The following is a 27,647-nucleotide window of genomic DNA, read 5'->3' on the forward strand; positions in this document are numbered from 1 at the left end:
GGAAATAAACATGTGTATAACAAAATAAGTGTAATTGAAATTGTTTTGGGGGAGAAATTCTTAATTTTCTGGAACAATTTCAAGGGTACCAACACTTTCGATCATGACTGTACATAGTTCAGTTAATTTGCAGAATCCTGTATCGTTAGAAGAGCCTTGTTGATAGATTAATTCGCATTCATGTCCTAAAAAGTAATTGACTTTTAAGAATGTCATAATGGCAAGCGTTTGCCTTACTTTACTATCTCTAATATTTTATTTTCTTGGCAAATGGTCTTGCTATTTGCAAACTGTAGTTGTAGATTTTCTTTCCTAAATGACGTAGGTCCTCAAGCAAATTCCACCAAAGGGTCTCGAAGGCTATAATCACACACTATGCCTCCGGTAGGCCTCAGCTCGTGAGTGTTACGTGGCCCTATCAGTAGTCGCCTGACAGCTCTAAAAATGGCTATCATGGACAGGCTACTCTGTTTATCAGATAACAGGGGTTGCCTTGGCCTTCACCCTTTAGCCTCTGTACAGAGATCTGGATTCAAACAGGGGCCCCTGGGCGAGTGCGGCCTGACACAGGTAGTCACATAGCCAGGTCAGAATCAGGAGGATAGTACAGAACAAAATGAGCAAACAAAAGAATGGTCAGGAAATGGGCCATGGGCAGTCTACAAGGGTACAACAAAACAAGAGGCATGAGCAGAGACCACAGGACTGAACTGAGTCTACAAAACTATATATGGTTGCTGCCAGCAGTAAGCTGGGAGCATTAATAGAGTGTGGTGCCTTCCAATAGTCCGAAGCAGGGAGCTGAGTGCTCCAGCTAGATAGCAAACACAACCATACTACCAGACTGGACAGCACTTCAGGTCCCAGCCATCCTAATCTTAGGGGCTGGACAGAACCTGCACCACCCAGAGATTCTGGTCCTGAAGTGTCCGCTATCACCAGTGCTGCCCACACTATGACTATGGAGGTGTCTAGTGACAGAGACAGATGTCACAGGAGCAGGTCCTGGAGATGAGACAGTGATGAGGATTCTCGAAGCTCTTGATTCGGAAGAGCAGTTAGAATTCAGCATGGACAACTGACATGGGAGCAGCAGGGCAGTCCAGCTGGAATTACACCGCTGCAGAGAAAGGATTGCATTTGAAAGAGTAAAGCAGTAGTGGCAGAGGGGAGTAGACTAGGAAGCTCACTGAAGTGACGTAGCAGGGTCCAGTAATGAGTCCTGAGATGTAGTAGAGTTGAGTATGTCAGGAGGCACGCTGTGGCAACGTAGCAGAGACCTGGGTATGTAAAGCACAATTTAGCAGAGCTCCTGGGCATGTCAGGAGTATTTCAGTGGTTATGTGGAAGAGGAGTACCAAGCAAATGGCAGACCAAGAGCTAGTTCATGTGTATGACCAGTCTTAGGCTGACCTGGTATCAGGAATCGATTGTTCCGTGCTGTAGTAAATTACCTGCCGGTTGCCGTCTTCTACTGTTTCTAGTGCTGCGCCACACTCCCTCCATTATCTTGGGACCGCAGCTCTTACTGGCCAGAAGTCACTGCCAATGTAGAACCTTGTTCTCAGCTTTACATTGAAAAGTGACTTCCAGTCCACATGCAAACACTGGAGGGACCTGGCACATCACAACTGCTGTCACAAGCCCAAGAGGTGGAGCGGAGCAGTGCTGGAAACGGCAGAAGACGGCGACCAGTAAGTATTTTACTACACACGGAGCATATGTTTCTGATGACGTAACCGGTGGTGAAATTTACAAAAAAAAAACACCGGAGTGGTACTTTAAGGGCAAGTTTAATATGACAAGGCGGTCAGAGCGAGATCCGCTGTGCTGCAGCTCATACAGAGATGTCCTACAGAAGGGACATTACATCCATGTATCCTGAGTATTTATGACTGCTCGGAGATTTAGTTTTCATCGTGGCAGCTGAATGATTTACAGCTACTAGCCTGCTTGATTACATGTGGGGATTCCCTAGCAAACAGGCAACCCCCACATGTACTTAGCCTGGTTAGTAGCTGTAAATCATTCAACTGCCTTGATGAAAACTAAATCTCCAAGCAGTCATAAATACTCGGAGGTCACCTGAGCGTGCTCAGGAAAACCCGAGCAACGAGTATACTCGCTCATCACTAGTGTTCACCTACAGTATCCAAAAATATAGAAGGCTTCTCCGAGCTTGCAGGGCATACTAAAGCCATTTGGGGGCAGACAAAGCCTATCAAAGTATCACTGGGGCAAATAAGGTGTAATTAATGAGATTTGTTACGGGCAGTGTTATTACTATGAATATGATGAATTACTGATCATACAGTAGCACCGCCGGCAGGGCACTAATGTCCTCATGCTTTATTTCCAAGCTCCAGTTCCCTATTGTGTAAGCAATTTGCAAAGAAGGGTAAGAAAGTCCAGTCCCCTATGAGACGGAGAAAGGACGGACTTGTACAGGAGCCAGAGGTGGCGGCACACTAAATAATTCATGCTCCTGTTTTAATCTAAAGAAATTAAAATTTTGGACATTTCGACAAAGATGCACTGATCTCCCCCTACCTCTTTATACTGTGTAACAAAGCCTAAAGATAACCGGCATCTGGTTTCCTTTTTTCTGTCTTCAAGGACGTCCTTGTGCAGAGAATCACCCTCTGGATAATAAAAAGCAAATATAGCCTGAGATGAATGGTTTCATAATATGCTTGAGCTGTGTGGAGTAGAAGTTTAGACCTTCACTGTCACTTTAATCGCCCATTATCGACCATTAGTGTTTTTTTCATTACTTTTTCTTTGTGTTTCTTTTTTTCTGTGTATACTAGAAGTTTGCGTGTATGCAAAGTCTGACCTTAATTCTGGTGACTAAAAGTTTCTGAAAGAGAAGCTTCCAATAAAGTTTGATTGCCCTTGCAAACTTCTCAAGATCGCGCTTTAGATAAAAGCCTTTCATAAATGTAAATGAAACATTATAAGAATGTGGAAATCTCAATGCCTGACACCCCAGTAAATATCTTTCTAAAATAAAGTCAGATAGGTGGGATTTTTATCAATGGACTTGAGAATGAATGAGTCGGCATCAACGCGAACTGGCCCTTCGGTGGAGTCTGTCGGCACACCTCCTGCTCGGTCTCAACAGGCAAAACACTCTGTTTCATATAATGAAGGGAAAAACGTACTCACCCTGGCTTTATTTTTCCTTATTTATAATCATCAATGTACGGCCTTGGCTAGAGTTGAGCAAAAAAGATTTGTAATACCCTGGTCCAGCAGCTACATTGATAACGCCTCCGAGTCCTGTAAATCTTCTCCTACCTGGCAGTATCCCTGGCACATCTTTTAACTAGTAGGCTAAAAACATCATCATCGCCAGAGCACCACAACATCACGGCTGGTCTACTAATCAGAAGAGACGTCAGGGATGTCAGTAGGTCGGAGGACTACCGATGTGGCCACTGGACCGGGGCCTGCAAATCTTTTTGCTCAACACTTACCTTAGCCATACGATTGAAGTGTAGTGCAAGAAATGTAGGGTTTTTGAATGCTTCTTTTGCACAAATCTACTCTCTGATCCATGAGAAAAGGGGAGGAAAAACTGCAGCTGCATCTCCTTCCTCTCCCCACTCTCCCTGCCTACCATTTACTGTGTAAATACAGATAGAGCGCACATTGTAGGTATCTTCTTGATCTTCTTATATGAATACATAGATCCGCTGTTGAACTGTAGCAGCTCTAACATTTTATTTTCCTCCACAGCCCCCGCTCGAATTCTAACCTTCAGTGGGACAGTGACCACACCGTGGATGAGGGATATTGTTCTGCCTTGTAAAGCAGTTGGAGACCCTTCCCCGACAATCAAATGGATGAAGGAAAGGTAACCAGCAACCAAATGTGCAAAAAGCCAAAGTCCACCCCTTCCTCCGCCATTTTGGTAGAACCAAGATCTGATAAGTTATTAGGGAATCATCCCATAATAAATAGTGGAATGTGATTGCTCCAAAATCACCTCCATATTGTCTTCCACTGGACTATTGTAGTGTCAGAGCGGGTGGGCTTCTCCTCGGGATCTCTGTGACCAGACCAAATCCATTATTGGCATTGTATATCACTGAGCTTGTGACCTCTGCTTCAACTTCAATCAGGTGTCACCGTATTGCACAATAAGGTTTTAGTAGAAAGTATTATATGGGTAATCTGTCACCTCTGAATCAATATCGAGAGAAATCCCAGTTTTATGGTGACATAGAGCTCCTGCATTTTCGACAACCTGGTCATTCTGATGGGATCAATAACAGTATTTATTAGGTTTTGACAGGTCCCATGTCAGCTAAAAGGCCAAGTCTGTGGCGTAAAATGTACTTAATAGTAAGTGACAACTCTGGACAAATAGCTCATGGGATCTCCAGTGGCGTACATAGAAATCATGGGCCCCCTAGCAAAACTCCTAAATACGCCCCCCGCCTGCAAAAAAAAAAAAATTCAGCGATGGAGGGGTCACACATCCCAACTTTTAAAATCAGGGAGAGGGACCAAGTACAAGGTAAGTGTGCCCATACTGAAGCCCCTTAGTGTTCTCACCCCTATCATACCCTTTTTATGGCCTTTATCAAGTATACTGCCCTAAAAATATGCCCCCCATATTGCATAATACCCCCGCAGTGAATTCCTACACAGTATAGTTACTATCACAGCATGATGCCATTAATGCCCCCCATACAGTATGATGGCTCCACAGCACCCTATATATAGCAGAGGGGCTCCACAGCCCCCTATACACAGTATGATGGCCCAAAGCCCCAACACACTGAGGTACCCAACAGATCCCACAGAAGGCTCCCACACACTGTATACTGTCACCAACAGCCCCCCACAAAGTATGAAGACCCCCACACACAATATGATGTCCCCCTACAACCCAAACATGCAATTTGAGGGCACCACACAATGTATGAGGGCCCCCACATAAAATATGATGGCACTTGCAGCACACCAATTAGTATAAGATCAGCCCCACACCATATGGGGACCCCCGCGCTCAGTGTGATGAGCTTCCAGCCCCACACCCATCCCCAAACAGACGCACACTATGATGCCCCCACAAGTCATTATGTACAACACAAGTATGGAAAAAAAATCCAAACTACTCACCTCCCGCCGTTCCCCCATTGTCTCCTCCGGTCCGTGCACTGTGCCGACCGAGGCTCCGTCCGCACAGAAGGCACGATGTAATGACGCCATCGTGTCTGCTATGCTGGGTCACTCAGACACACAGGAGGAATGGTGCAGAGTGGAAGAGACGGCTGCCTCCTGCACTATTCTATACTGACATTGCGAGTCAGGCTAGTGGAGTAAGAGGGGCGATGCGCCTCAACACCGGGTTCCCCCAGCTCACAGGTCCCATAGTGGCTGTATGGTCAGCCTCTATGGGTGATAAGACCCTTGATCTCACTATCTTGGGGTAAGATGGTTGGCACTGGAAATGTTTTTCACTCAGATATTGATTATTGAATTGCAGTCTGTCAGCACAGAGTGACTGTTCAACCGAAGTACAGGTGCCCGATGCACCCTTGTTGTGGCTAAAGATTTAAGGGCACCTTCCCACCCGCGTGTTTTCTCTCAGTCTCCACCTCGCCTTCTTTTACTTACAGCCCGATGCGCCCTTGTTGTGGCTAAAGATTTAAGGGCACCTTCCCACCCGTACGTTTTCCCTCAGTCTCCACCTTGCCTTCTTTTACTTGCAGCCCGATGCACCCTTGTTGTGGTTAAAGATTTAAGGGCACCTTCCCACCCATGTGTTTTCCCTCAGTCTCCACCTCCCCTTCTTTTACTTACAGCTCAATGCACCCTTGTTGTGGTCAAAGATTTAAGGGCACCTTCCCACCTATATGTTTTCCCTCAGTCTCCACCTCGCCTTCTTTTACTTGCAGCTCGATGCGCCCTTGGTGTGGCTAAAGATTTAAGAGCACCTTCCCACCTATATGTTTTCCCTCAGTCTCCACCTCGCCTTCTTTTACTTGCAGCTCGATGCGCCCTTGGTGTGGCTAAAGATTTAAGAGCACCTTCCCACCACTTATGTTTTTCCCTCAGTCTCTACCTCGCCTTCTTTGACTTGCAGCTCTGGCTTTATAGAGCCAGAGAACGGTGGAGATGGATGGTGCCATGGTGCAGCGAGCGCTTATGCTTGGTTTGAACAGTCATTCCTTTCCAACAGACTCTTCTTTATGGCTTTGCATCTGGTATTACAGAGCAACCTCAAGGTTAAAAAAAACCTCCTCAGTGACTCTCTGTTTCGTATTCTGCCTGATGAGGAACGTTGTAGAGCGCGGTGTACGCCAGTGAAGGGATGTGGTCGCAGTGACGGCGCGTTATTACTGCGTCCGTCTCCTTTAAGGCAGCTGCGACACTAGGACAGATGGGGCCATTCATCTGTTCGAGCGATGCGCGGCTGCTGAAGAACGGTTTCACAAATATGATGGATGAGCGGCATATGGCAGATATCCAGTCCAACTGCTAAATTAACTGTATCATTTACTGTTTATTCGAGGAGGCGGAAGAGGGAAATGCAAAGTCATGAATCTTTATCGCTTTCTAAGATGCGATATAAAGCGATGAAAATTTCACTGGCTGAGAGAGAGCAAAAACTGATTTATCAGCGTCTTTTAACTCTTAAAAATAAACCGACAGCCGTGCATTTACCAAAGGACGGTCAGCTGCCGAAAAACCCCAACATCAGAGGTTTCAGCTAGAAGTGAAGTGAATTAGAAACTTCTCAGTGCAGTTTGGTTCCTCCCATTGGTGATAAGCTTTAACTAATTTTTAGGCTTTGTTCACACATGATGCAACTGTGCAAGTATAAATGACAGGCACAAAGTATGAGCGTCCTGCAACCGATCATAGACCATATAGACATGTGGCTCCTGAAGAGAGAGGAGTGTAGCCCAGGTTGTCCTTTTTCTTAGTAGGAATCCATGCAACTAACCAACTCTAAAAATATACAAGGATCCTGGATAGGAGATACCTAACAAAAGACAGGTACCACCGTGTCACAGGTTCCTTCTCCGGTACCACATAATCAACAGAGCCAGCGAAGAGTGAACAATCCCAAGACCTTTGTTTAGGCAAAAGTACGCAAGGTCCATATACGATCCACCACACAAAGGATAAAATATCCCAGAACACGAATGCAGTTCAGTAACAGAATAAAAGTCCAACAATCCAGCAGACAGAGGATAAAAAATGGTCCATATGCTTCCCCTTCTCTCTGACGTGCTCTTCACATCATGGTTCCACACAGGATCTGATCTCTGTCTCACCTCCCTGATATTTTCAAGTCCCCCTCCTCATTCACAGGTTAGGGGGGTGGGTCGCCGGGGCTCATTGTTTCAACAAGCTAGGTCAACATGTCATTAGCATATTAGCAAACAACATTATTCACTGACCCTGTGGAGAGATAACAATACAGAACTGTGGGGAGAATATCAGATGGCAAATAGCAACTCATCCTACAAGAGAACACCATGAAAATAAGTAAAATATAAATATACGCAAAAATGATACCCACATAGCATATCACACCATCACAACCTCTCCCCCCTCATAGTAAGTGAGCACGCCATTAGGTCTACACAGACCTCTGGCCTGCTCACTTTAGTCCACTTTGCTCCACTGTTTATAGTTCCTTGTACAGTGGCAGCGGTTGCAATAATCATGAGCACTTGTTATCCATAACGTCTCGGTTCCTGGCTTTATGGTCATACCAGGCTTTTTGAGTGGACTGGGCCATTTGCTGATGTTAATTTGCCAAAGTAGCTAGCTGGGGGAGACAGTCTCTGAACTCTAGAATGTAGGGAATGATGGGTGTTCCGGTATCTGCGATATCTCCCTCCAATTGTTCTTTTAGAAGAGTGAGAAGCCCACGGACCTTCTGATCCCACAAAATGACTTTGTAACTCCCCAATGTCATTTCCAAGGAGGATATCTGCAGGAAGTCCTCCCATAACTCCAATCCAACACAGTTTTTCTCCAAAACCATAATCCAACGTACCAAAGCTCGCTGTATATATTTGCGGACACCCCCCGCTAGGACAATGGGAATTCCCGGGCCTTGGTGAATTGCCTAGGGTCGAACCACATGGGGGTCAGTGATAGTCAGGAATGCCCCCGTGTCTCTAAATCCCGACATTTTGTATCCATCAGTTAAGACATCCTGCCGGTGGCAATGCAGTTGCTCTGTATTTCTGATGGACAAAGGCCGGAGTCTGTACACTCCAGGAGGGGTATCTATGGTGTGGTGAGTGGTCCACTCTGGTGGGGGTGGTGGTAGCTCTTCCTCAGGCGGGATGGAGTGCACAAGATGCACTGGACGAGGTGGGGCTCCCTCCGAATCCTTGAGGGACAGCCAGACTGCAAATGTCCAGGTTGCCCACACCCGTAACATCTCCTCTCTGTGATACCCCCAGGTCGTGGTCGGAACTGTTGGGGCCCAGGATTGTGAGCTGTTATTGTCATCGGCCTGCGGCTGGGTGGAGGGGCAGATATAATCGGAGGGGGACGAGGTGCGGGAGAAGGCCGTGGTTCATTGTCCAGAAGCCTCCTCCATTTCGGTCGGATAGTAAGGGCTTCATCGACCAGGGCTGCAGCTCTATCCACGGTGCACGGCGTGCGCTCCCGGACCCATTCCCGTACCTCTGCGGGGCACTTGGCAAGAAATTGTTCTATAAGGAACGCCTGTATAACATCTTCCACAGTAAAGGCGTTCTCTGCTTCCAGCCATCTCCGACATGCCTGGGACATCTTATGTGCATACATCCTAAACGATCCCCCCGTGGTGCTTGGGATGTCTCGGAACTTGGCCCTATATGAGTCTGGGGTGATAGCATGGTAATCCAGGATAGTCTGCTTTACAATGTTTTAATCCCGATTCCGCTGTGAGTCAATGGTTCGGTAAGCCTCCTCCAGGCTACCGTTCAGGAGTCCCACTAACAAACGCATCCAGCCAGAGTGGGGCACCTCCATCACACTGCTGCTCAAAGTCCTTGAAGAACCCCTCCACATCTCCGGAAGCCTCATCAAATGGCTTGAACTCTGTCCGGGTGATCCGTACAGGCTCCCGGATCATTGGGTTTGCATTCCACATTGCGTTACTCCCTCTTTCAAGCTCCTTTGCTTCTTGTCTCCACTGTGCCTGGCGGGCAGCCTCCTCCTTGTACTCCTGAGACGCCTGGGCCCAGAACCGCCATCTCTTCTTCGTACCACACCACCCACTGGCTTTTTGGGGTGGGGGTCCTCGTCTCCAGTGCTCGTCCTTCAGACATATGGGAGTAGGTGGTCTGGCTAGCATCCAGCAGTAGATCAATTAAGGCCTCTTTAGTCAGTCCCTGGTAGTTCAGGCCCAGGTCTCTGGCTCTCTCCTGTAAACTGGATACAATCCAATTTCTGTACTCATTCTGTGGGTGGTTCTCCATTAGGTTACGCTCTGTTGATCCCACCGCTACAACCAGTTGTCACAGGTTCCTTCTCCGGTACCACACAATCAACAGAGCCAGCGAAGAGTGAACAATCCCAAGACCTTTATTTAGGCAAAAGTACGAAAGGTCCATATACGATCCACCACACAAAGGATAAAATATCCCAGAACATGAATGCAGTTCAGTAACAGAATAAAAGTCCAACAATCCAGCAGACAGAGGATAAAAAATGGTCCATATGCTTCCCCTTCTCTCTGACATGCTCTTCACGTCATGGTTCCACACAGGATCTGATCTCTCACCTCCCTGATATTTTCAAGTCCCCCTCCTCATTCACAGGTTAGGCGGGTGGGTCGCAGGGACTCATTGTTTCAACAAGCTAGGTCAAGATGTCAATAGCATATTAGCAAACAACATTATTCACTGACCGTGTGGAGAGATAACAATACAGAACTGTGGGGAGAATATCAGATAGCAAATAACAACTCATCCTACAAGAGAACACCATGAAAATAAGTAAAATATACACAAAAAATGATACCCACATAGCATATCACTCCATCACAACCGCCGGTTGCAGAGACCTTCAACCATTACTGCATGGGGGTCCAATGCCTGTACCCACTAGCATGAAAGAGTATGTAAGGCAAACAGTATAAATGTGACCCCTCAGTCCTGAAGGATTTTGATTGTAATTCCTTTAATTTATGATTTTTGTTTCCTGTGAGGTAGTAACGGGACACCCAGTCTAGTAACGAATGATGGGCGAAGAAGCGTCTACAGCAACGGAAGCTTTATCATTCGCACGGTGAAAGCAGAGGATTCTGGGTATTACAGCTGCTCTGCCTCAAACACCTGGGGATTGGAGGAGATTGTCCTAAATCTGCAGGTTCAAGGTAAGAAGATGATGAAGCTTAAATATTTCTTACACTGCTTCTATGTACAAGAAAATAACTACTATAATACTGCCTCCTATGTGCAACAATATAGCTACTATAATACTGCCTATATGTATAGAAATATAACTACTATAATACTGCCCCTATGTACAAGAATATAACTACTATTATACTACCTCCTATGTGTAACAATATAACTACTATAATACTGCTCCTATGTACAAGAATATAACTGCTATATTACTGCTCCTATCTACAAGAATATAACTACTATAATACTGTCCCCTATGTACAAGAATATAACTACTATAATACTGCCCCTATGTACAAGAATATAACTACTATATTAATGCTCCTATATACAAGAATATAACTACTATAATAATGCTCCTATATACAAGAATATAGCTACTATAACACTGCCCTTATATACAATAATATAACTACTGTAGTACTTTTCCTATGTACAAGAATATAACTGCTATAATACTGCTCCTATGTACAAGAATATAACTACTATAATACTGCTCCTATGTACAAGAATATGACTACTATAATACTGCTCCCTATGTACAAGAATATAACTACAATAATACTGCTCCTATGTACAAGAATATAACTACTATAATACTGCTCCTATGTACAAGAATATAACTACTATAATACTGCTCCTATGTACAAGAATATAACTACTATAATACTGCTCCTATGTACAAGAATATAACTACTATAATTCTGCCCCTTATGTACAAGAATATAACTACTATAATACTACTCCCTATGTACAAGAATATAACTGCTATAATACAGCTCCTATGTACAAGAATATAACTACTATAATACTGCTCCTATATACAAGAATATAATTACTATAATACTGCCCTTGTGTACAATAATATAACTACTATAGTACATCTCCTATGTACAAGAATATGACTACTATAATACTGCTCCTATGTACAAGAATATAACTACTATAATACTGCCCCTATGTACAAGAATATAACTACTATAATACTGCTCTCTGTGTACAAGAATATAACTACTATAATACTGCTCTCTGTGTACAAGAATATAACTACTATAATACTGATCCTATATACAAGAATATAACTACTATAATACTGCCCTTATGTACAATAATATAACTACTATAATACTGCTCCTATGTGCAAGAATATAACTGCTATAATACTGCTACAATATACTAGAATATAACTACTATAATACTGTCCCTATGCACAAGATTATAACTACTATAATACTGCTCCTATGTACAAGAATATAACTACTATAATACTGCTCCTATGTACAAGAATATAACTGCTATATTACTGCTCCTATCTACAAGAATATAACTACTGTACTATATTAATGCTCCTATATACAAGAATATAACTACTATAATACTGCTCCTATATACAAGAATATAATTACTATAATACTGCCCTTGTGTACAATAATATAACTACTATAATACTGCCCCTATGTACAAGAATATAACTACTATAATACTGCTCCTATATACAAGAATATAACTACTGTAATACTGCTCCTATGTACAAGAATATAACTACTATAATACTGCTCCTATATACAAGAATATAACTACTGTAATACTGCTCCTATGTACAAGAATATAACTACTATAATACTGCTTCCTATGTACAAGAATATAACTACTATAATACTGCCCCTATGTACAAGAATATAACTACTATAATACTGCTCTCTGTGTGCAAGAATATAACTACTATAATACTGATTCTATATACAGGAATATAACTACTATAATACTGCCCTTATGTACAATAATATAACTACTATAATACTGCTCCTATGTGCAAGAATATAACTGCTATAATACTGCTACAATATACTAGAAAATAACTACTATAATACTGTCCCTATGCACAAGATTATAACTACTATAATACTGCTCCTATATACAAGAATATACGGTAACTACTATAATAATGCTCTTATATACAAGAATATAACTACTATAATACTGCCCCTATGTACAAGTATATGACTACTATAATACTGCCCCTATATACAAGAATATAACTACTATAGTACTGCCACCTATGTACAAGAATATAACTACTATAATACTGCTCCTATGTACAAGAATATAACTACTATAATACTGCCCCTATATACAAGAATATAACTACTATAGTACTGCCACCTATGTACAAGAATATAACTACTATAATACTGCTCCTATGTACAAGAATATAACTACTATAATACTGCTCCTATGTACAAGAATATAACTACTATAATACTGCTTCCTATGTACAAGAATATAACTACTATAATACTACCCCTATGTACAAGAATATAACTACTATAATACTGCCCCTATATACAAGAATATAACTACTGTAATACTGCTCCTATGTACAAGAATATAACTACTATAATACTGCTCCTATATACAAGAATATAACTACTGTAATACTGCTCCTATGTACAAGAATATAACTACTATAATACTGCTTCCTATGTACAAGAATATAACTACTATAATACTGCCCCTATGTACAAGAATATAACTACTATAATACTGCTCTCTGTGTGCAAGAATATAACTGCTATAATACTGCTACAATATACTAGAAAATAACTACTATAATACTGTCCCTATGCACAAGATTATAACTACTATAATACTGCTCCTATATACAAAAATATACGGTAACTACTATAATAATGCTCTTATATACAAGAATATAACTACTATAATACTGCCCCTATGTACAAGTATATGACTACTATAATACTGCCCCTATATACAAGAATATAACTACTATAGTACTGCCACCTATGTACAAGAATATAACTACTATAATACTGCTCCTATGTACAAGAATATAACTACTATAATACTGCCCCTATATACAAGAATATAACTACTATAGTACTGCCACCTATGTACAAGAATATAACTACTATAATACTGCTCCTATGTACAAGAATATAAGTACTATAATACTGCTCCTATGTACAAGAATATAACTACTATAATACTGCTCCTATGTACAAGAATATAACTACTATAATACTGCCCCTATGTACAAGAATATAACTACTATAATACTGCTCCTATGTACAAGAATATCACTACTATAATACTGCTCCTATGTACAAGAATATCACTACTATAATACTGCTTCTATGTACTAGAATATAACTACTATAATACTGCTCCTATGTACAAGAATATCACTACTATAATACTGCTCCTATGTACAAGAATATAACTACTATAATACTGCTCCTATGTACAAGAATATAACTACTATAATACTTCTCCTATGTACAAGAATATAATTACAATAATACTGCTTCTATGTACTAGAATATAACTACTATAATACTGCCCCTATGTACTAGAATATAACTACTATAATACTGCCCCTATGTACAAGAATATTACTATAATACTGCTCCTATGTACAAGAATATAACTACTATAATACTGCTCCTATGTACAAGAATATAACTACTATAATACTGCCCCTATGTACAAGAATATTACTATAATACTGCTCCTATGTACAACAATGTAATTACTTAAATACGGTTCTCTATAGTACCGGTCAAAACTTTGGACACACCTGTTCATATGATGGTTTTGTTTGTTATTATTGAAATGTGCACATTGTAAATTCAGACTGAAAGCAGAGACTCGAGGTAATGAAATATGTGTGGCGCACACTAGAATATGTGTTGCACCTTACATTCCTTCAGATACCGGTCCTTTTTCTCTGATGACAGCTTTACACCGTTTTGGTATCTCTGCAGTTTCTTCATGTCAGCACCTGGAATGGCACACAACAGTCTTGTAGGATTTTCCAGAGGTGCTGAACACTTGTTGGCTGCTTTTCCTTTACTGTGTGTCCAACTAATCCCAATACATTTCAATTGGGCCGAGATCCGGAGATTGTGGAGGCAATGTCATCTGATGCGGCCTCCATTCCTCTCCTACTTGGTCACGTAGCCCTTACATCTCATTACTGTTGCAGCACAAATGTTTATCCCACTAAATGCAAACCACTTCGGATGGCGGTCACTGCGAATTCTGTGGTGGCCATGCTGGGCAAGTGTGCCTTGAGTTTGGAATAAATTAGTGGCATAGTCACCAGCAAAGTTGTTCTGCATCATCACACCTCCTCCTCCATGCTTAACGGTGGGCAGCACACAAGTAGAAACCATCCGTTCAATTTTGCTACATCTCACAAAGACATGGTGATTGGTATCAAAATTCTCAAATTTTGCCTTGTCAGGGAGCAGTTCAGATTTTCACTCATCTATTGTACAGTCCTTGCGTTGATTGTCCAAAGCAAATCTCTCCTTCTTGTTTGAGGTCCTTGGTACTGGTTTCGTTGCAACACTTAAACCATAAAGGCCTAATTCTCGCTTTCTCCTCTGGAGAGTTTAGGTTGAGATATGCCAGTTACTTGATATTTGTGAATCATTTTTGGGGGGCTGTCATCTGTGGTCCTGTCAGTTTGCAGTTTATGAGGCAGCAGAGGTCTTCTTTTCCTGGAGTAGTTCCTTATGAGATTCTCTTTCATCAAAGCGATTGATGGTTTTCGAGACTGCACTTTAGGATACCTTCAAGGTTCTAGCAATTTTCTGGATTGACTTCATGCCATAATGTAATGATGGACTGTCACTTCTCTTTATTCGAGCCTAGTGATTCTTGCCATATTCTGGCTTAGAGCAGTTGAGGAATAGGGAAGCTCTGTACCAACATGGTCTCTTCAAGACACACCAGAGGGTAGCAAACACTTTTCAAAGGCCAGAGATTCCTGAAATGAACTTTTGATGACACAGACCTGCTCATTCTAATCCATTCCACTTGACTATTATTATTATTATTATTATTATTTATTATTTACTATCTGATTAAGAAACCATTAAGGTGTAAAGCTGTCATCAGAAAGGAAAGGGGAATAAAGCTTAACACATCCGGGTTTGTTTCTCACGTTTTTCATGACTCCTTGCTTCTTTCGCGATTTTGCTTTTTTCAGTCTGAATCTACATGTGCACAATCCAATAAGAACAAGGAAAACCACTGCCTGTACAGGTGTGTCCAAACTTTTCACCAGTACTGTTTTATCAAGAATATATCTGTTACAATAGGAGAATATATCTATTGTGATAGTATTCTGAGCTCCAGAGTCAGCTGCGGAGCTGTTCATCTACTTTTTAGCAGTTTTGCTGTTCTCCTGGTTTATGTGATGCAGAAGAGAAGACACCTGCCGTGGAGCAGATAGACTATTTATATGGTAATAGATCAGGCCTCACCTGCTGTGATATATATACAGATTTCAGAGGCCGTGGTATTGCAGACTGCTCCCATCCAGTTGTTGTAGGCAGGTGTCAGCCAGGTGCCGTCTGTACTGATCCAAGAACACAATGTTTATCATGGATACATACTGCAGGCGTTGTGAACACCGGCTTCACGTCACTGTATCGCCGCTGCCAGTATTGTTCCTTTCTGACTTTTTACAATCATTTCATGATCGTTGTGTCCTGGAATAACAATGCCCTGAAGAATAGCAATGGGGGTCAAAGCGATCCGTTATTTATATGACGTATGTCTGTGGCGCTTTTTATAGATACATATGCATTTTTATAAAAGTGGAATCACAAAGACTCATTTTCCCCTATGAAAAAAAAAATAAATGAAAAGTACTCTTTTTTTTCTGCAGAATTATAATTTTAATTTCTGGCATGGTAAATGCTGTAAAAAAAAATAATAAAAAAATAAACCACAGAAAATTAATGTTAGATTTTCTGGTTTTGATTCATCTTATAACCCAGAAACTGTTTAAAAAGCAATTAAAAAGTCTTATATGGCAGAAGTAAAATTGGTACAAGTAAAAGCATTAACTCATCCAGCCAAAAAAAAAAAAAATGGGTTTTACACAGTTCAGTCAGCAAAAAGATAAAAAGGTAATGGCTCTCAGAATATGGTACAAAAACTATTGTTTTTTTTTTCAGTTTTAATTGTGCAAAAGTATAAAACATAATCACACTGATCTAAACTGTAAAGCTTCACCATTTATTGCACAAATAAAGTAAAACTCCCAAAAATAAAATAACGCTGCTTCTTGTAGGCTAAAATAGGTGGCTGCACAATTGTACCCTTTACCCTGTCAAACATACAAGTGGTGCATGTACTTACTATCCTCCTTTCATTTCCTATGCTGTACAGTAAAACCTGTACAATTATTCTATAGCTTTCCGAGAAGATCATCCTTCCACCTCCCCTATGATTGGACCGCTTTGTGTGACTGCAGCAGGAGCCTCCCCCCATTGCTCTGTATACAAGTGTAGATCAGGCGTGCTTATACATCACCCTCTTATCTGCTTTCTTCCAGTGCCTCCTGACCAACCTCGGCTGACCGTGTCCAAAAGTACATCTTCGTCCATAACCCTTTCCTGGATACCGGGAGACAATGGAGGGAGCTCTATCCGTGGTAAGAAAACGTCAGGATGTGGAGGGGGAGGCTGATCATTCTTCTTCTTCATCCATAGAACAGATTTATGATGAGGACTTCACAAAGTAGCTTAACAAAAGTCTTGTGCATCAACCAGTTCAGGACCAGACCATTTTACCCCCTTCCTGACCAAACACATGCTCAGGTTTTTGTTTAGAAATTCAAATAATTTTTCCCTTTCTTTTTCTCAAGATACATGGAGCTTAATTTTTATGTCTTTTTTATATTCCTTTTTTCTGATAGCGAGGTGAAGTAAAAAATAGGAAATGTGTCTATTTTTCTAATCTTTTTTTTAACGATCCCCCCAAAAAACGCTAAAAACATTAATTGCTTTCCCCTTTCCATAGAAGTCATTTTTATATAATGGGCATATGTCTTTTTCGTTGAGGACATTGTTTGAAATAGCGAATTAGACAGGCCGTATTCTCAATTTTTAATTTTTTTTTAAGTTTTTTTTTTTTTTTTCGCTTTTATCATTTATGTCACACCCTATGTCCCCTATAAGGTCTTAAAAGGAAGGGGGGTATTCTAACATATAAATATATTATTTTTATTGCAGGTTTCCTCTGTACCTTGGGCTGAGATATTAGCCCCAGTTACAGGTGAAATACATACAACTGGTTGCCTGATCAGTGTCTTCTTCTGCTCTCTCACTACACCTAGTGATCACATCCTCCTGGGTCCAGATTGTTATTGATTTATTTATATTCCACCATTAATTCCATGGTGCTGTACATGAGAAAGGGGTTACATACAGGGTCATAGATATAGTTTACAGTAAACAAATTCACGATGGCAGACTGGTGCAGAGGGGAGAGGACCCTGTCCTTGTGGACTTACATTCTATGGGATGCCAACATCGCTTACCATCCTATATCCACAGCTCTCATACAGTGATTAGGAAGGCAGCGATGGTAATAAACCATGTCTACGTTCTTTATGGGGGGAGTCCATTTGTGTTTGACAGCTCCCCACTCTCATGATCTCATGCACACAGATTACTTTGCACTGACGTTTTAGAGCATCAGTGCAGAGTAAAGCGTAGACTGTAGGATCAGACTACATAGGGTTTGTTTGTAGTCTGTTACTATGGAGACACAATATAGCAGGTCAGATGATACAATATTTGGAATTAAGACACTTAGTAAAATTTATTTTTTCAATTTTAGATGCACTTGGGCAAATGGTGAAACTTGGCGGCTAATTTACAGAAGCAGCGCCCCATTTGTCCATAGTTTGTGAGTAATATTTTACCTTCGCTCCAATTTAAGTGAATAGGGCTGAGCGACAAAACTATATACAACTTGTGGAGCTGTGTCTGGAAAAAGATAAAGGCGTGTTTTTTAATCCTTGACAACCCACATAGGCTATCCTCTCCCCCACCTAACTGTACAAGTGGCCAAGGTGGTTGTCGCTATCAGGCCCTAAATCCATGGGGTCCTAGGTGTCCAAACCAAATAAAGAGACCAGGTTATGAGAAGAGTACTGTGACTAATTGCACACAGTGCACAGATTTGTCATTCAGGATCCTGCAAAAGCTGAGTGACAATCCCCATTGGAGCCATATTGATCGTCACCCAGCTTTCCCATACTATGGAAATGGGATTTGTCTGAAATATCTTAAGATTTGACAGGAGAGGGCGCGGTGTAGAGTGTCGGATCTGCCGGCTTTTTCTAGTGGCAAGATTCCTTGCGTACGTCTTGGTGATTGCTTTGTTCACTCGGTATTAGATCATTTCTTTTTTAGAAGTCCTGTCAGGATGTTGTTTTCTGCTGTTTTCTCACAAGAAGCAAGATCATCAAAGAAAACTCGCTGACACCTCGTGAGCTGAATACCGTAACACGTTTCATCCTTTTCGTATCCTGCGGGGATTTCTTACGTTTGTGGTCACGAATCTTATGGAGAAAACATATTTAGTCATAAACTCATTTGATGACCTGATCAAAGGTCACCGAGGGAGTAGCACTACCCTAATTGGGTCATTGAAGACAACACTAAACACTAGTGATAAAATTCTGGCTGCATGCGGCCACCACTAGAGGGAGCCCTCTGCATAAGGAAGTATACAGCTGCTATTTAACTCTGAATGCAGTGAGCTCCCCCTAGTGGTGGCTTGTGGTAGCCTCTGTGACAGTGTTATAGAAAAGGTAGCAAAAGAAGAAAACCATTTAGTAAGAAGGGACTGTTCAGAGTTTCTAAGGTTTAAGTTTTTGAAACAAATACAAGATCTAAAATGGTTGAAAAGTCTACACAAAGGAAGTAAGATTAATCAGGAGATATAAAACAAGCATAACATAGGGCACTTGCATGCCGCCGCAGCCGTCTTGTTTTCCAATTAGACAGATCGGTAAGGTTGTCTCTTTAAAAAAAAAAATTGGATCATCAATAATAATAGTAGTACATAGCAGGACCTGCGCCCTTACGTCCCTGCTTTCCCAGGACAGTTTTTCTTTATTACAGGAGAACAAAGACAGCTTGGGAAAAAGTCCAACACTGGAGAGCAGCAGCAAAGTGTGAACATCTGCTGAAATTAATATGAGTTTTTCAGACATTCTGCTTCAGAGCAAATTACAGGGAAACTTTTTTCTTAGATTTGTAGTTTGCATCTTCAAGCATGTTTACTATTATTACAAATATTTGGTTTTAGTCGTTTTATGTTCCATCAGGTCTTTTACTCCATTCACATTCCCAAAAAAATGATTGGCGCCTTGAGAGTCATGTGACCTAACAGAGCTAATAGACATGTGGAATCATTCTCTCCACCCTACAATGACAATTAGTACCTTCATCACTGCCCCTGGTGCTGTGGTTTGTGAGACCCCCACACGCCTGTCCACTGATGTCACGTGGACCATGGGAAGACATGATGCTGAGATCATCGCGCAGGACTGTTGCTCGGTAGTGAAAGCGAGTGGGTCACTGACTTTACACTCTGCTTCTTATGCAGCCATTTTGTGGCAAAAAAGGGAGGGGGGCACCAGTGATTGTACAGAGGTTCCAGGTATGGTGTCTATGTACATATAGTACGCATACTAAAATTTTCAGCAGCGAGGCCACCACCAGGTGGCAGCGGAATAGTAAAACAAGCCGGGTCGATATTAGTCTGTGGCACAGTACCAAAGGAGTAACCAAGCACAGGGTCAGAAACAAGCCAAATAGGTCAATACCAGTCAGGAGCAGATATCCCAAAGACAACAAACAAAACAGCAGGTCAGCATCCAAGTCAGGTCAGGTACCAGGGAATCCAAACACGAGAGGGGAACACAGAGTCAGGACGGGAAGGGGAAAATAAACAGACATGGGTACAGTCAGCAAAGCAGCAGGGTATGCAAAATCAGCTACACACGGTAGGCAGAAACTATAACTGACACCGCCTGCAGGATGCAGGGGAGCTAAATAGTAAACCTGAAGCCAGAATGAGGCAGAGCAAAGTTAACCCTTGACATGATCAGCCTGGGAAAAGGGCAGACAGGACTCAAAAGCCGGACTGGGTCATGACACTGTTTCAATAAAATCAGTATTTTATCAGCAGGAGATTATCACTAGAAGACTAGGTGTCTCATGCCTCCTAGTCCAGCCCTGCCCCCACTACTGATACAGTGTACACATATAGCGTCCAATCAGTGGTGTGGGCGGGGTCATACAGGAATCAGCATTTCGAGCTCCGCTAGATCTGCAGCAGAGAAAACTGAGATTGTATCACAACTGCCGCAGCCAGTAAACTAAGTGATGCATCGAAGGAATCAGGGTCTCTGCCCCTGTATCATACTGCTTCAATTATCCTATTATAACCTGGTTCCTTAATATCTGCCATGTTATCCTTACTTTGCTGTGTAGAAGCACAGGATAGGCCCAGGAAGGAGGTAAATTCTTCTGGTTACTTTGTTAGTAACAGTGACAGAATATTAACCTGTTCTCCTTTGTATTAACTCATCGTGTCCTGCTCTACATTTTTTCATGATTAATGTATAATCGGTTGGATATTTTCTTTTTTCTTGCCTATGTCACAGGTTACATCCTTCAGTATTCGGAGGATAACAGTGAACAATGGGGCAGTTTTCCCATCAGTCCCAGCGAACGTTCCTACCGTTTGGAAAACTTGAAATGCGGCACTTGGTATAAATTTACTCTGACAGCCCAGAATGGAGTGGGGCCGGGACGCATCAGTGAGATCATAGAGGCAAAAACCCTTGGGAAAGGTACTGGAGTCTTGTCCTGCCCATCCAAAGCAGGAAGTAATTATACGTCATCCAGTTTTTTTCTTTTTCCTTTTATTAATGACTTTTGCAATTATAAGTAAATATGAATGTGATTTATTGTTATGTATTCTGTTATGTATATCCATACAGTGAAGCTCGGGCCCAAGTCTCTGCTCACATGTCCGATTATCATCTCCTTGTAACAAATCCAGTAGTAAAAAAAAAACAAACCAACAATGTCATCCATTATTTTGATATCCGTTTTATTTTTTCCTAAACATAAAAGTTGCATAGAGTACGTTTTTTTAGATCCAGCTAGAAATGGATAGCACGAAGGAAAGCAAGAAATGTTAAAATAATTAAAGAGATATTCCCTTCTACAAGATCCTATCCCAACATGTAGCAGGTGTAATAATAATAATATTAGAAAATATTAGAAATGTAGTATAGTTCTTCTGATTCACTATGTCGCTTACCTTCTGTGCAGGGCATTGCAGTAGCTTAGGTACCAATGGTTACGACCACTAACAACTAAATAACTGTCATTATATGAGTTTTCGTAACCATGGATACCTGAGCTACTGCAATGCCCTGCACATGGGCAAAGCGACATAGTGAATCAGAAGAACTATGCTACATTTCTAATTGGAGGTATTGGCTAATATTTTTATTATTACACCTACTACATATTGAGATAGGATCTTGGGGATGGGAATATCTCTTTAAGTCCTGCACTGGAGTGTTTTATTCCTGGATTTATTATCCCAAAATGGATCTAAAAAAGAAAGTAACTACCGGACATGTGAACAGAGCCCAACAGCAAAATGAACCTGTCACCAGATCAGTAGTATCCTGTTTTTGCTTTTACTTTATTCATTTTTTTATATATATCTGCCATGCAGTCCCAGAGATATGGACCGTTTTATTTAGTGCTGATTTATGAGTTTTTTTCCAAGTGGGCGGGGCTTACAGATTAATAATACAGAGGAGCCTACTTGGACACACCCTCAGGGAATCCGATGAGCACCGCCCCATTGGAAAACACCATAAAAATCAGCACTAAATAAAAAGGTCTATATGTCGGGACCTGTATGTTGGATTCTAAAAAAATGAAAAGCGGCATACTCAGCTGAGTGAATAAGGTAAGATTAAAAAATGGTCACTTTTGACCTGGTGACTAATTTTCTTTAAATTGCCAAATTTGGGACATCTAAGCCCTAGACTAAAATTCCCACTTGTGGGCATGATATCAAGTTCGGTTTTCATCAACCCTGTCCCTTTCCAGTGGCGAGTATGTAGTGGTGCTGGGTTTTGCCCTCTTCCTGTGACCCTTGGACCAGCTCCTTACACGTTTATCACAATCAGGTTCCTCTGTAAAGAAGAATCCTGTAAGGTTTTACTCATCTGTCTGGCCATGGCGTGGTCTCTTCTTCCTGAGCCCCCATAGTAGCCACATGGTCTGCCTCTATGTTAGCTTAGCCCCTGATATAGATAAAAGTCCTAGAAAAGGGAAGGACTAATCCTGACCTGACCAAGGTTACATGGGTTATGCAAATCATAGACATTTGGACCCAAAAAGATTGTGTAGCCCCAACCATTGAAGGTGCCACCTTTTATTAATGTACTCTATAGGGACTATGCAGGAGTGGGCAGATTCTTGACCTTGGGGTGCGGTTGGGCTTACCAGGTGAGGTGGATCCACTAAGCCCCTAATCTTGGTGGGCACACAGACTCCAGGTGTTGGTGCAGCCTCCAAAGGACATACACAATTGTGGAGACAAGGACTGTATGGAAACTCAGGAGCAGACGGACAGATGGAGTAGAGTCCAGCAGGAATGGATGCGAGTGGAAACAGTAGTACAGATAATGCAGCACACCAACCAAGGATCACTGGAGTCTCAATCCCAAGACATGGGTGTGTGTTACTGGGCCTTAAATGGGTCTAGGCGGATGATGCCATGGGAGCATGCTGGGCCAGTTGCATAACCCGACGTGGAGCACAGCAGAGGGCAGCGGACCCAAGAGAAGGAAGCAGAACCCGGGATACCCAGGACAGGAGATAAAAGTCAATCAACATGATTGATTTTTTTTTTATACCCTCACAACTGAGTTTAATATTTAAGCAGGGGATACAGTTTCTAACAAGTTAAGGAGCGCATATGATGGATGTAGTTTGTTCTGTAACCACGATTCATGGTTATCAGCATTGTGACTTTAAGAGGTCGCTGCTGTATGTCATTTTCTATACGAATCGCACTGCGTGGCTGTAAATATTTATAGGTTTGCAGTGTAAACCCGCATATATTTTCCTGGGTCAGGCACTGTTTGCTCGCTTTCAACATCGATATATCTAGTTTGCACTTCTTGGAAAGTAGATCCGTTAGTTTGTGTTCGGTAGAATCGCATTAAGAAGTAAATCTGCTCTTTCCTTGACCTTTATCTTCTATCTTATATCCGTACTCTTCGAGAAATATTAACCATTCCAGCCTATGTTACCGAGATCAGAACTCCCGACAGATTCACAAGACACACTTCAGAAGCGAATGGAGGCGAAGACATAATATCTACTGTTTTTTTTTCAGATAATGCAGTTTTTCGGAGTCAGCAGGATGGAGAAGGGTAATATAAAGTGTTAACTTGGAATATGTGAAGCTACAAAATATGAGGCATATTGACACTGAAGTATTCCAAAGTAGAAGTTCACTTGTGTCTGAGGCCTCATGGTTGCCCGCACTATCTACCAACGTTTTAGGAAAATTCTGATGAGCAAAACTTCAATGCTACGAAAGTGAACTGATTCCTTTGTGTTGATCCTTTCAGATTTACAAAACATAGTTGACCCTAAGGAAATCCTGAACATCCAGAAATGACGTGGCCCCCACTTGCTTTGAATGGACAAATTTATTATTAAAAGATAATTGGACGAGACTTTGGATCGACAACTTTTACAAATTTACCCACAGATCCCACCGATACCAGTCCCTGTCTGGGAGGTGTCAACAAGTATATGCTAACAGGATAGATCTTTTGATCTATGTGAAGACCATAAGTCGAAAGGTCGACAAAGACCAGTTGCTCCAAAATGATTTCCACAATCCCATCAGTATTCATGTTCATATTCTTATCTGTTTTATAAGGACTCTTATATTTAGTCCCCGAGAAACCATTTCTGGTAGTGCAACTTTTTATTATTCCGAGTTCCAACCCAAAAAGTACCAAATCAAAAGTGATTTCCAGCATTGGCATAATTTTTCTTGGATTTCGATTTAGCAAATATTGTTTTATAGACACATGGCACCCGACTTATGAATTATTATTGCATATTGATCCTTGTATGTCAATGGCAGAAGAAAATGAGGGCCAGAGGAGGAACTCGTGACAATGTACCAAATTGGGGACTAGTAGCTTAATCGGACAGATGAGATATCAAGTTGAAATGAAGGATCGTCAATACAGGAGCAGAAGCAGTCCAAATAGATGCTGGAGTGACCCCGGCATAACACAAAGAAACAGTAGATTTAAGGAGTAAGAAGAATCCCCCTTATTAAAGGGGCTCCCACAAAATCATGTTATTCGAAGTCCAATTGGTTGAGTTCCTTCAGCTTGGTCATTTATCCATCCAGAAGCTTAGTTTCATACCTGGTTTTATTGGGAAAGTGGCCACAGAAATTAGATTTTGAGGGAAACAAATGCATATTTGTAGGGTTTGATAACATGCGCTACTACTATGTATAGAAATCAGTCATCAGAGAAGGACTAGCTTATTCAGGATTGTTTTTTTTTGTGAAATTTTATTCCAGTTCCTTCCAAAATTGCTTTGGACAATAGCAGTTTGTTAGAAGTCTATTGACAGTAAGCAATTCGAAAAGTGTCTCTTCTATCCAGACCCTCAAGGATCATCTGTTATCTGAGGGGGGAACCTGGGATTAGGTGCTCAGTTCCTCTCCAGCACCTCCGCGGGTTACATTAAGTATTACACAGTGTTCATACACATCAATGGGTTGTCTTTGCAATGCTTGACCTGACTGATCTTCCACGTTGAGAGGCTTTTTCTCAAGCCGCTCTCCACTTCGGCCTTGAGACAAGGATTCAAAAACGAAATACTATTGGAAAACAAAAGCATCCTGGATCTAGAAGTATACAGGCTGAGACAGTTATCCAGGGCAAGGTTGATGTGAAAGAATGACTAGATACCAGCACCTTAGATAGGTGCCAAGGTAGGCTCCAGTGCCATTCCCTAGCTCTCCAGAGTAGGCTGGGCAGCAGCAAGTAGAGTCTTCACCCAGCAATAACCTCTCTTTAATAAAGCCTGTGCCTCGAAAGGATACCTGCACGGGCATTTCTGGCAAGGAACAAGCTGGATAGTCCTTTTCCGAGCATCTTCTGGTGGTCTGGACTATAATCTTTGGATTTATCCTATGTATAAAACATAAAGAGGATTTATTGGCATGCCAGTTTCTTTGGTCCCCATAAGAACTCCTGCATGGGATTGAATTTTATAATTATTATTTTATAATAATGGATAATATATAATACAGCGACAGCTGCAGACTCTACATCTCAAAATCAACTGTTAAGTAATGGAGCGTGAGAGTCACTACTTTCTGATGCTATAAATAATAAGCACCTGCATGATATCGTCTTATGGACCATTAACCATGATTATTAAGTCAATAAGAAAGGATAATTACTTATGTAAAATGAAACTTTCTTATAACAAACTTCACTTGCCTGTATTTGCCTTAACATTTCTGGAGAATATCTTTGGTTTTCTTTTTCCCAATTGGACATCAAACTTGGTGGCAGTGTAATTTTTTGGTCACACTTCACCCTATCTAGGTATTCTTACCTTAGTTTAACTTAATCTTTCTATGGAGGTCAGAGGAGACATACATACAGACCAAGGAGGAATCTTTGTATGGACATCAAGGAAGAAATTAATGTATGGACATCAGTGAAGGAACCCATTTATTGAGATCAATAAAGTCCTTCATGTATGGGGATCAGTGGTGACATCCAAGTATGAACATTGAATGAGACATCCATGTATGGAGATTAGTAGATGAATCTATTTAGAGATTAGTGGAGGCATCCATGTATGGAGATCAGTAGAATTATCCTTGTATGAATATTAATGGAGGAATTCTTGTGTCGAGATCAATGGAAGCATCATGGAGGCATACATGTATGGAGATCAGTGAATAAATCCATGAATTAAGATCAGTGGAGTGTCGAATTTATTGAGATCAGTGGAGGAATCCATGAGTGGAGATCAATGGAAGCATCATGTATGGAAATCGGTGGAGGAATCCTTATATGAGGATCAGTCAGGGTATCCAAGCAAGAAGATCATTGGAGGCATCTATGTATGGAAATCGGTGGAGGCATCCATGTATGGAGATCAATGGATGAATCCATGTGTGAAGATCAGTGGAGGCATCCATGTATGGAGATCAGTGGAGGAATCCATGTGTGAAGATCAGTGGAGGCATCCATGTATGAAGATCAGTGGAGGCATCCATGTGCGAAGATCAGTGGAGGCATCCATGTGTGAAGATAAGTGGAGGCATACATGTATGAAGATCAGTGGAGGCATCCATGTGTGAAGATCAGTGGAGGCATCCATGTGTGAAGATAAGTGGAGGCATACATGTATGAAGATCAGTGGAGGCATCCATGTGTGAAGATCAGTGGAGGCATCCATGTGTGAAGATAAGTGGAGGCATGCATGTATGAAGATCAGTGGAGGCATGCATGTGTGAAGATCAGTGGGAGGCATCCATGTGCGAAGATCAGTGGAGGCATCCATGTGTGAAGATAAGTGGAGGCATACATGTATGAAGATCAGTGGAGGCATCCATGTGTGAAGATAAGTGGAGGCATACATGTATGAAGATCAGTGGAGGCATCCATGTATGGAGATGAGTGGAGGAATCCGTGTGTGAAGATCAGTGGAGGAATCCATGTGTGAACATAAGTGGAGGCATGCATGTATGAAGATCAGTGGAGGCATCCATGTGTGAAGATCAGTGGAGGCATCTATGTATGGAGATCAGTGGAGGAATCCATGTGTGAAGATCAGTGGAGGCATACATGTATGAAGATCAGTGGAGGAATCCATGTGTGAAGATCAGTGGAGACATACATGTATGAAGATCAGTGGAGGAATCCATGTGTTAAGATCAGTGGAGGCATCCATGTGTGAAGATCAGTGGAGGAATCCATGTGTGAAGATCAGTGGAGACATACATGTATGAAGATCAGTGGAGAAATCCATGTGTTAAGATCAGTGGAGGCATCCATGTGTGAAGATCAGTGGAGGCATACATGTATGGAGATCAGTGGAGGAATCCGTGTGTGAAGATCAGTGGAGGCATCCATGTGTGAAGATCAGTGGAGGCATCCATGTATGGAGATCAGTGGAGGCATCCATGTGTGAAGATAAGTGGGAGGCATCCATGTGCGAAGATCAGTGGAGGCATCCATGTGTGAAGATAAGTGGAGGCATACATGTATGAAGATCAGTGGAGGCATCCATGTGTGAAGATCAGTGGAGGCATCCATGTGTGAAG

The 27,647-nt window shown here is 41.6% G+C and overlaps 1 protein-coding gene across 2 annotated transcripts in view; it reads left to right on the top strand.

Annotated features, from left to right (window-relative positions):
• Positions 1 to 27,647, top strand: part of DSCAM (DS cell adhesion molecule) — a 518,766-nt gene that overhangs the window by 349,127 nt on the left and 141,992 nt on the right. Inside the window, exons 22-25 of one of the 2 annotated variants that reach the window (XM_077293859.1) lie at positions 3,742 to 3,859; positions 10,185 to 10,348; positions 16,756 to 16,854; positions 20,887 to 21,111. In XM_077293859.1, the coding sequence (XP_077149974.1) occupies positions 3,742 to 3,859; positions 10,185 to 10,348; positions 16,756 to 16,854; positions 20,887 to 21,111 (606 nt within the window). The remainder of the gene's footprint in view (positions 1 to 3,741; positions 3,860 to 10,184; positions 10,349 to 16,755; positions 16,855 to 20,886; positions 21,112 to 27,647) is intronic. The other variant, XM_077293860.1, reaches the window with a different exon arrangement.

The sequence above is a fragment of the Ranitomeya variabilis genome, chromosome 3 (genome assembly GCF_051348905.1).
Source record: "Ranitomeya variabilis isolate aRanVar5 chromosome 3, aRanVar5.hap1, whole genome shotgun sequence".
NCBI lineage: Eukaryota > Metazoa > Chordata > Amphibia > Anura > Dendrobatidae > Ranitomeya > Ranitomeya variabilis.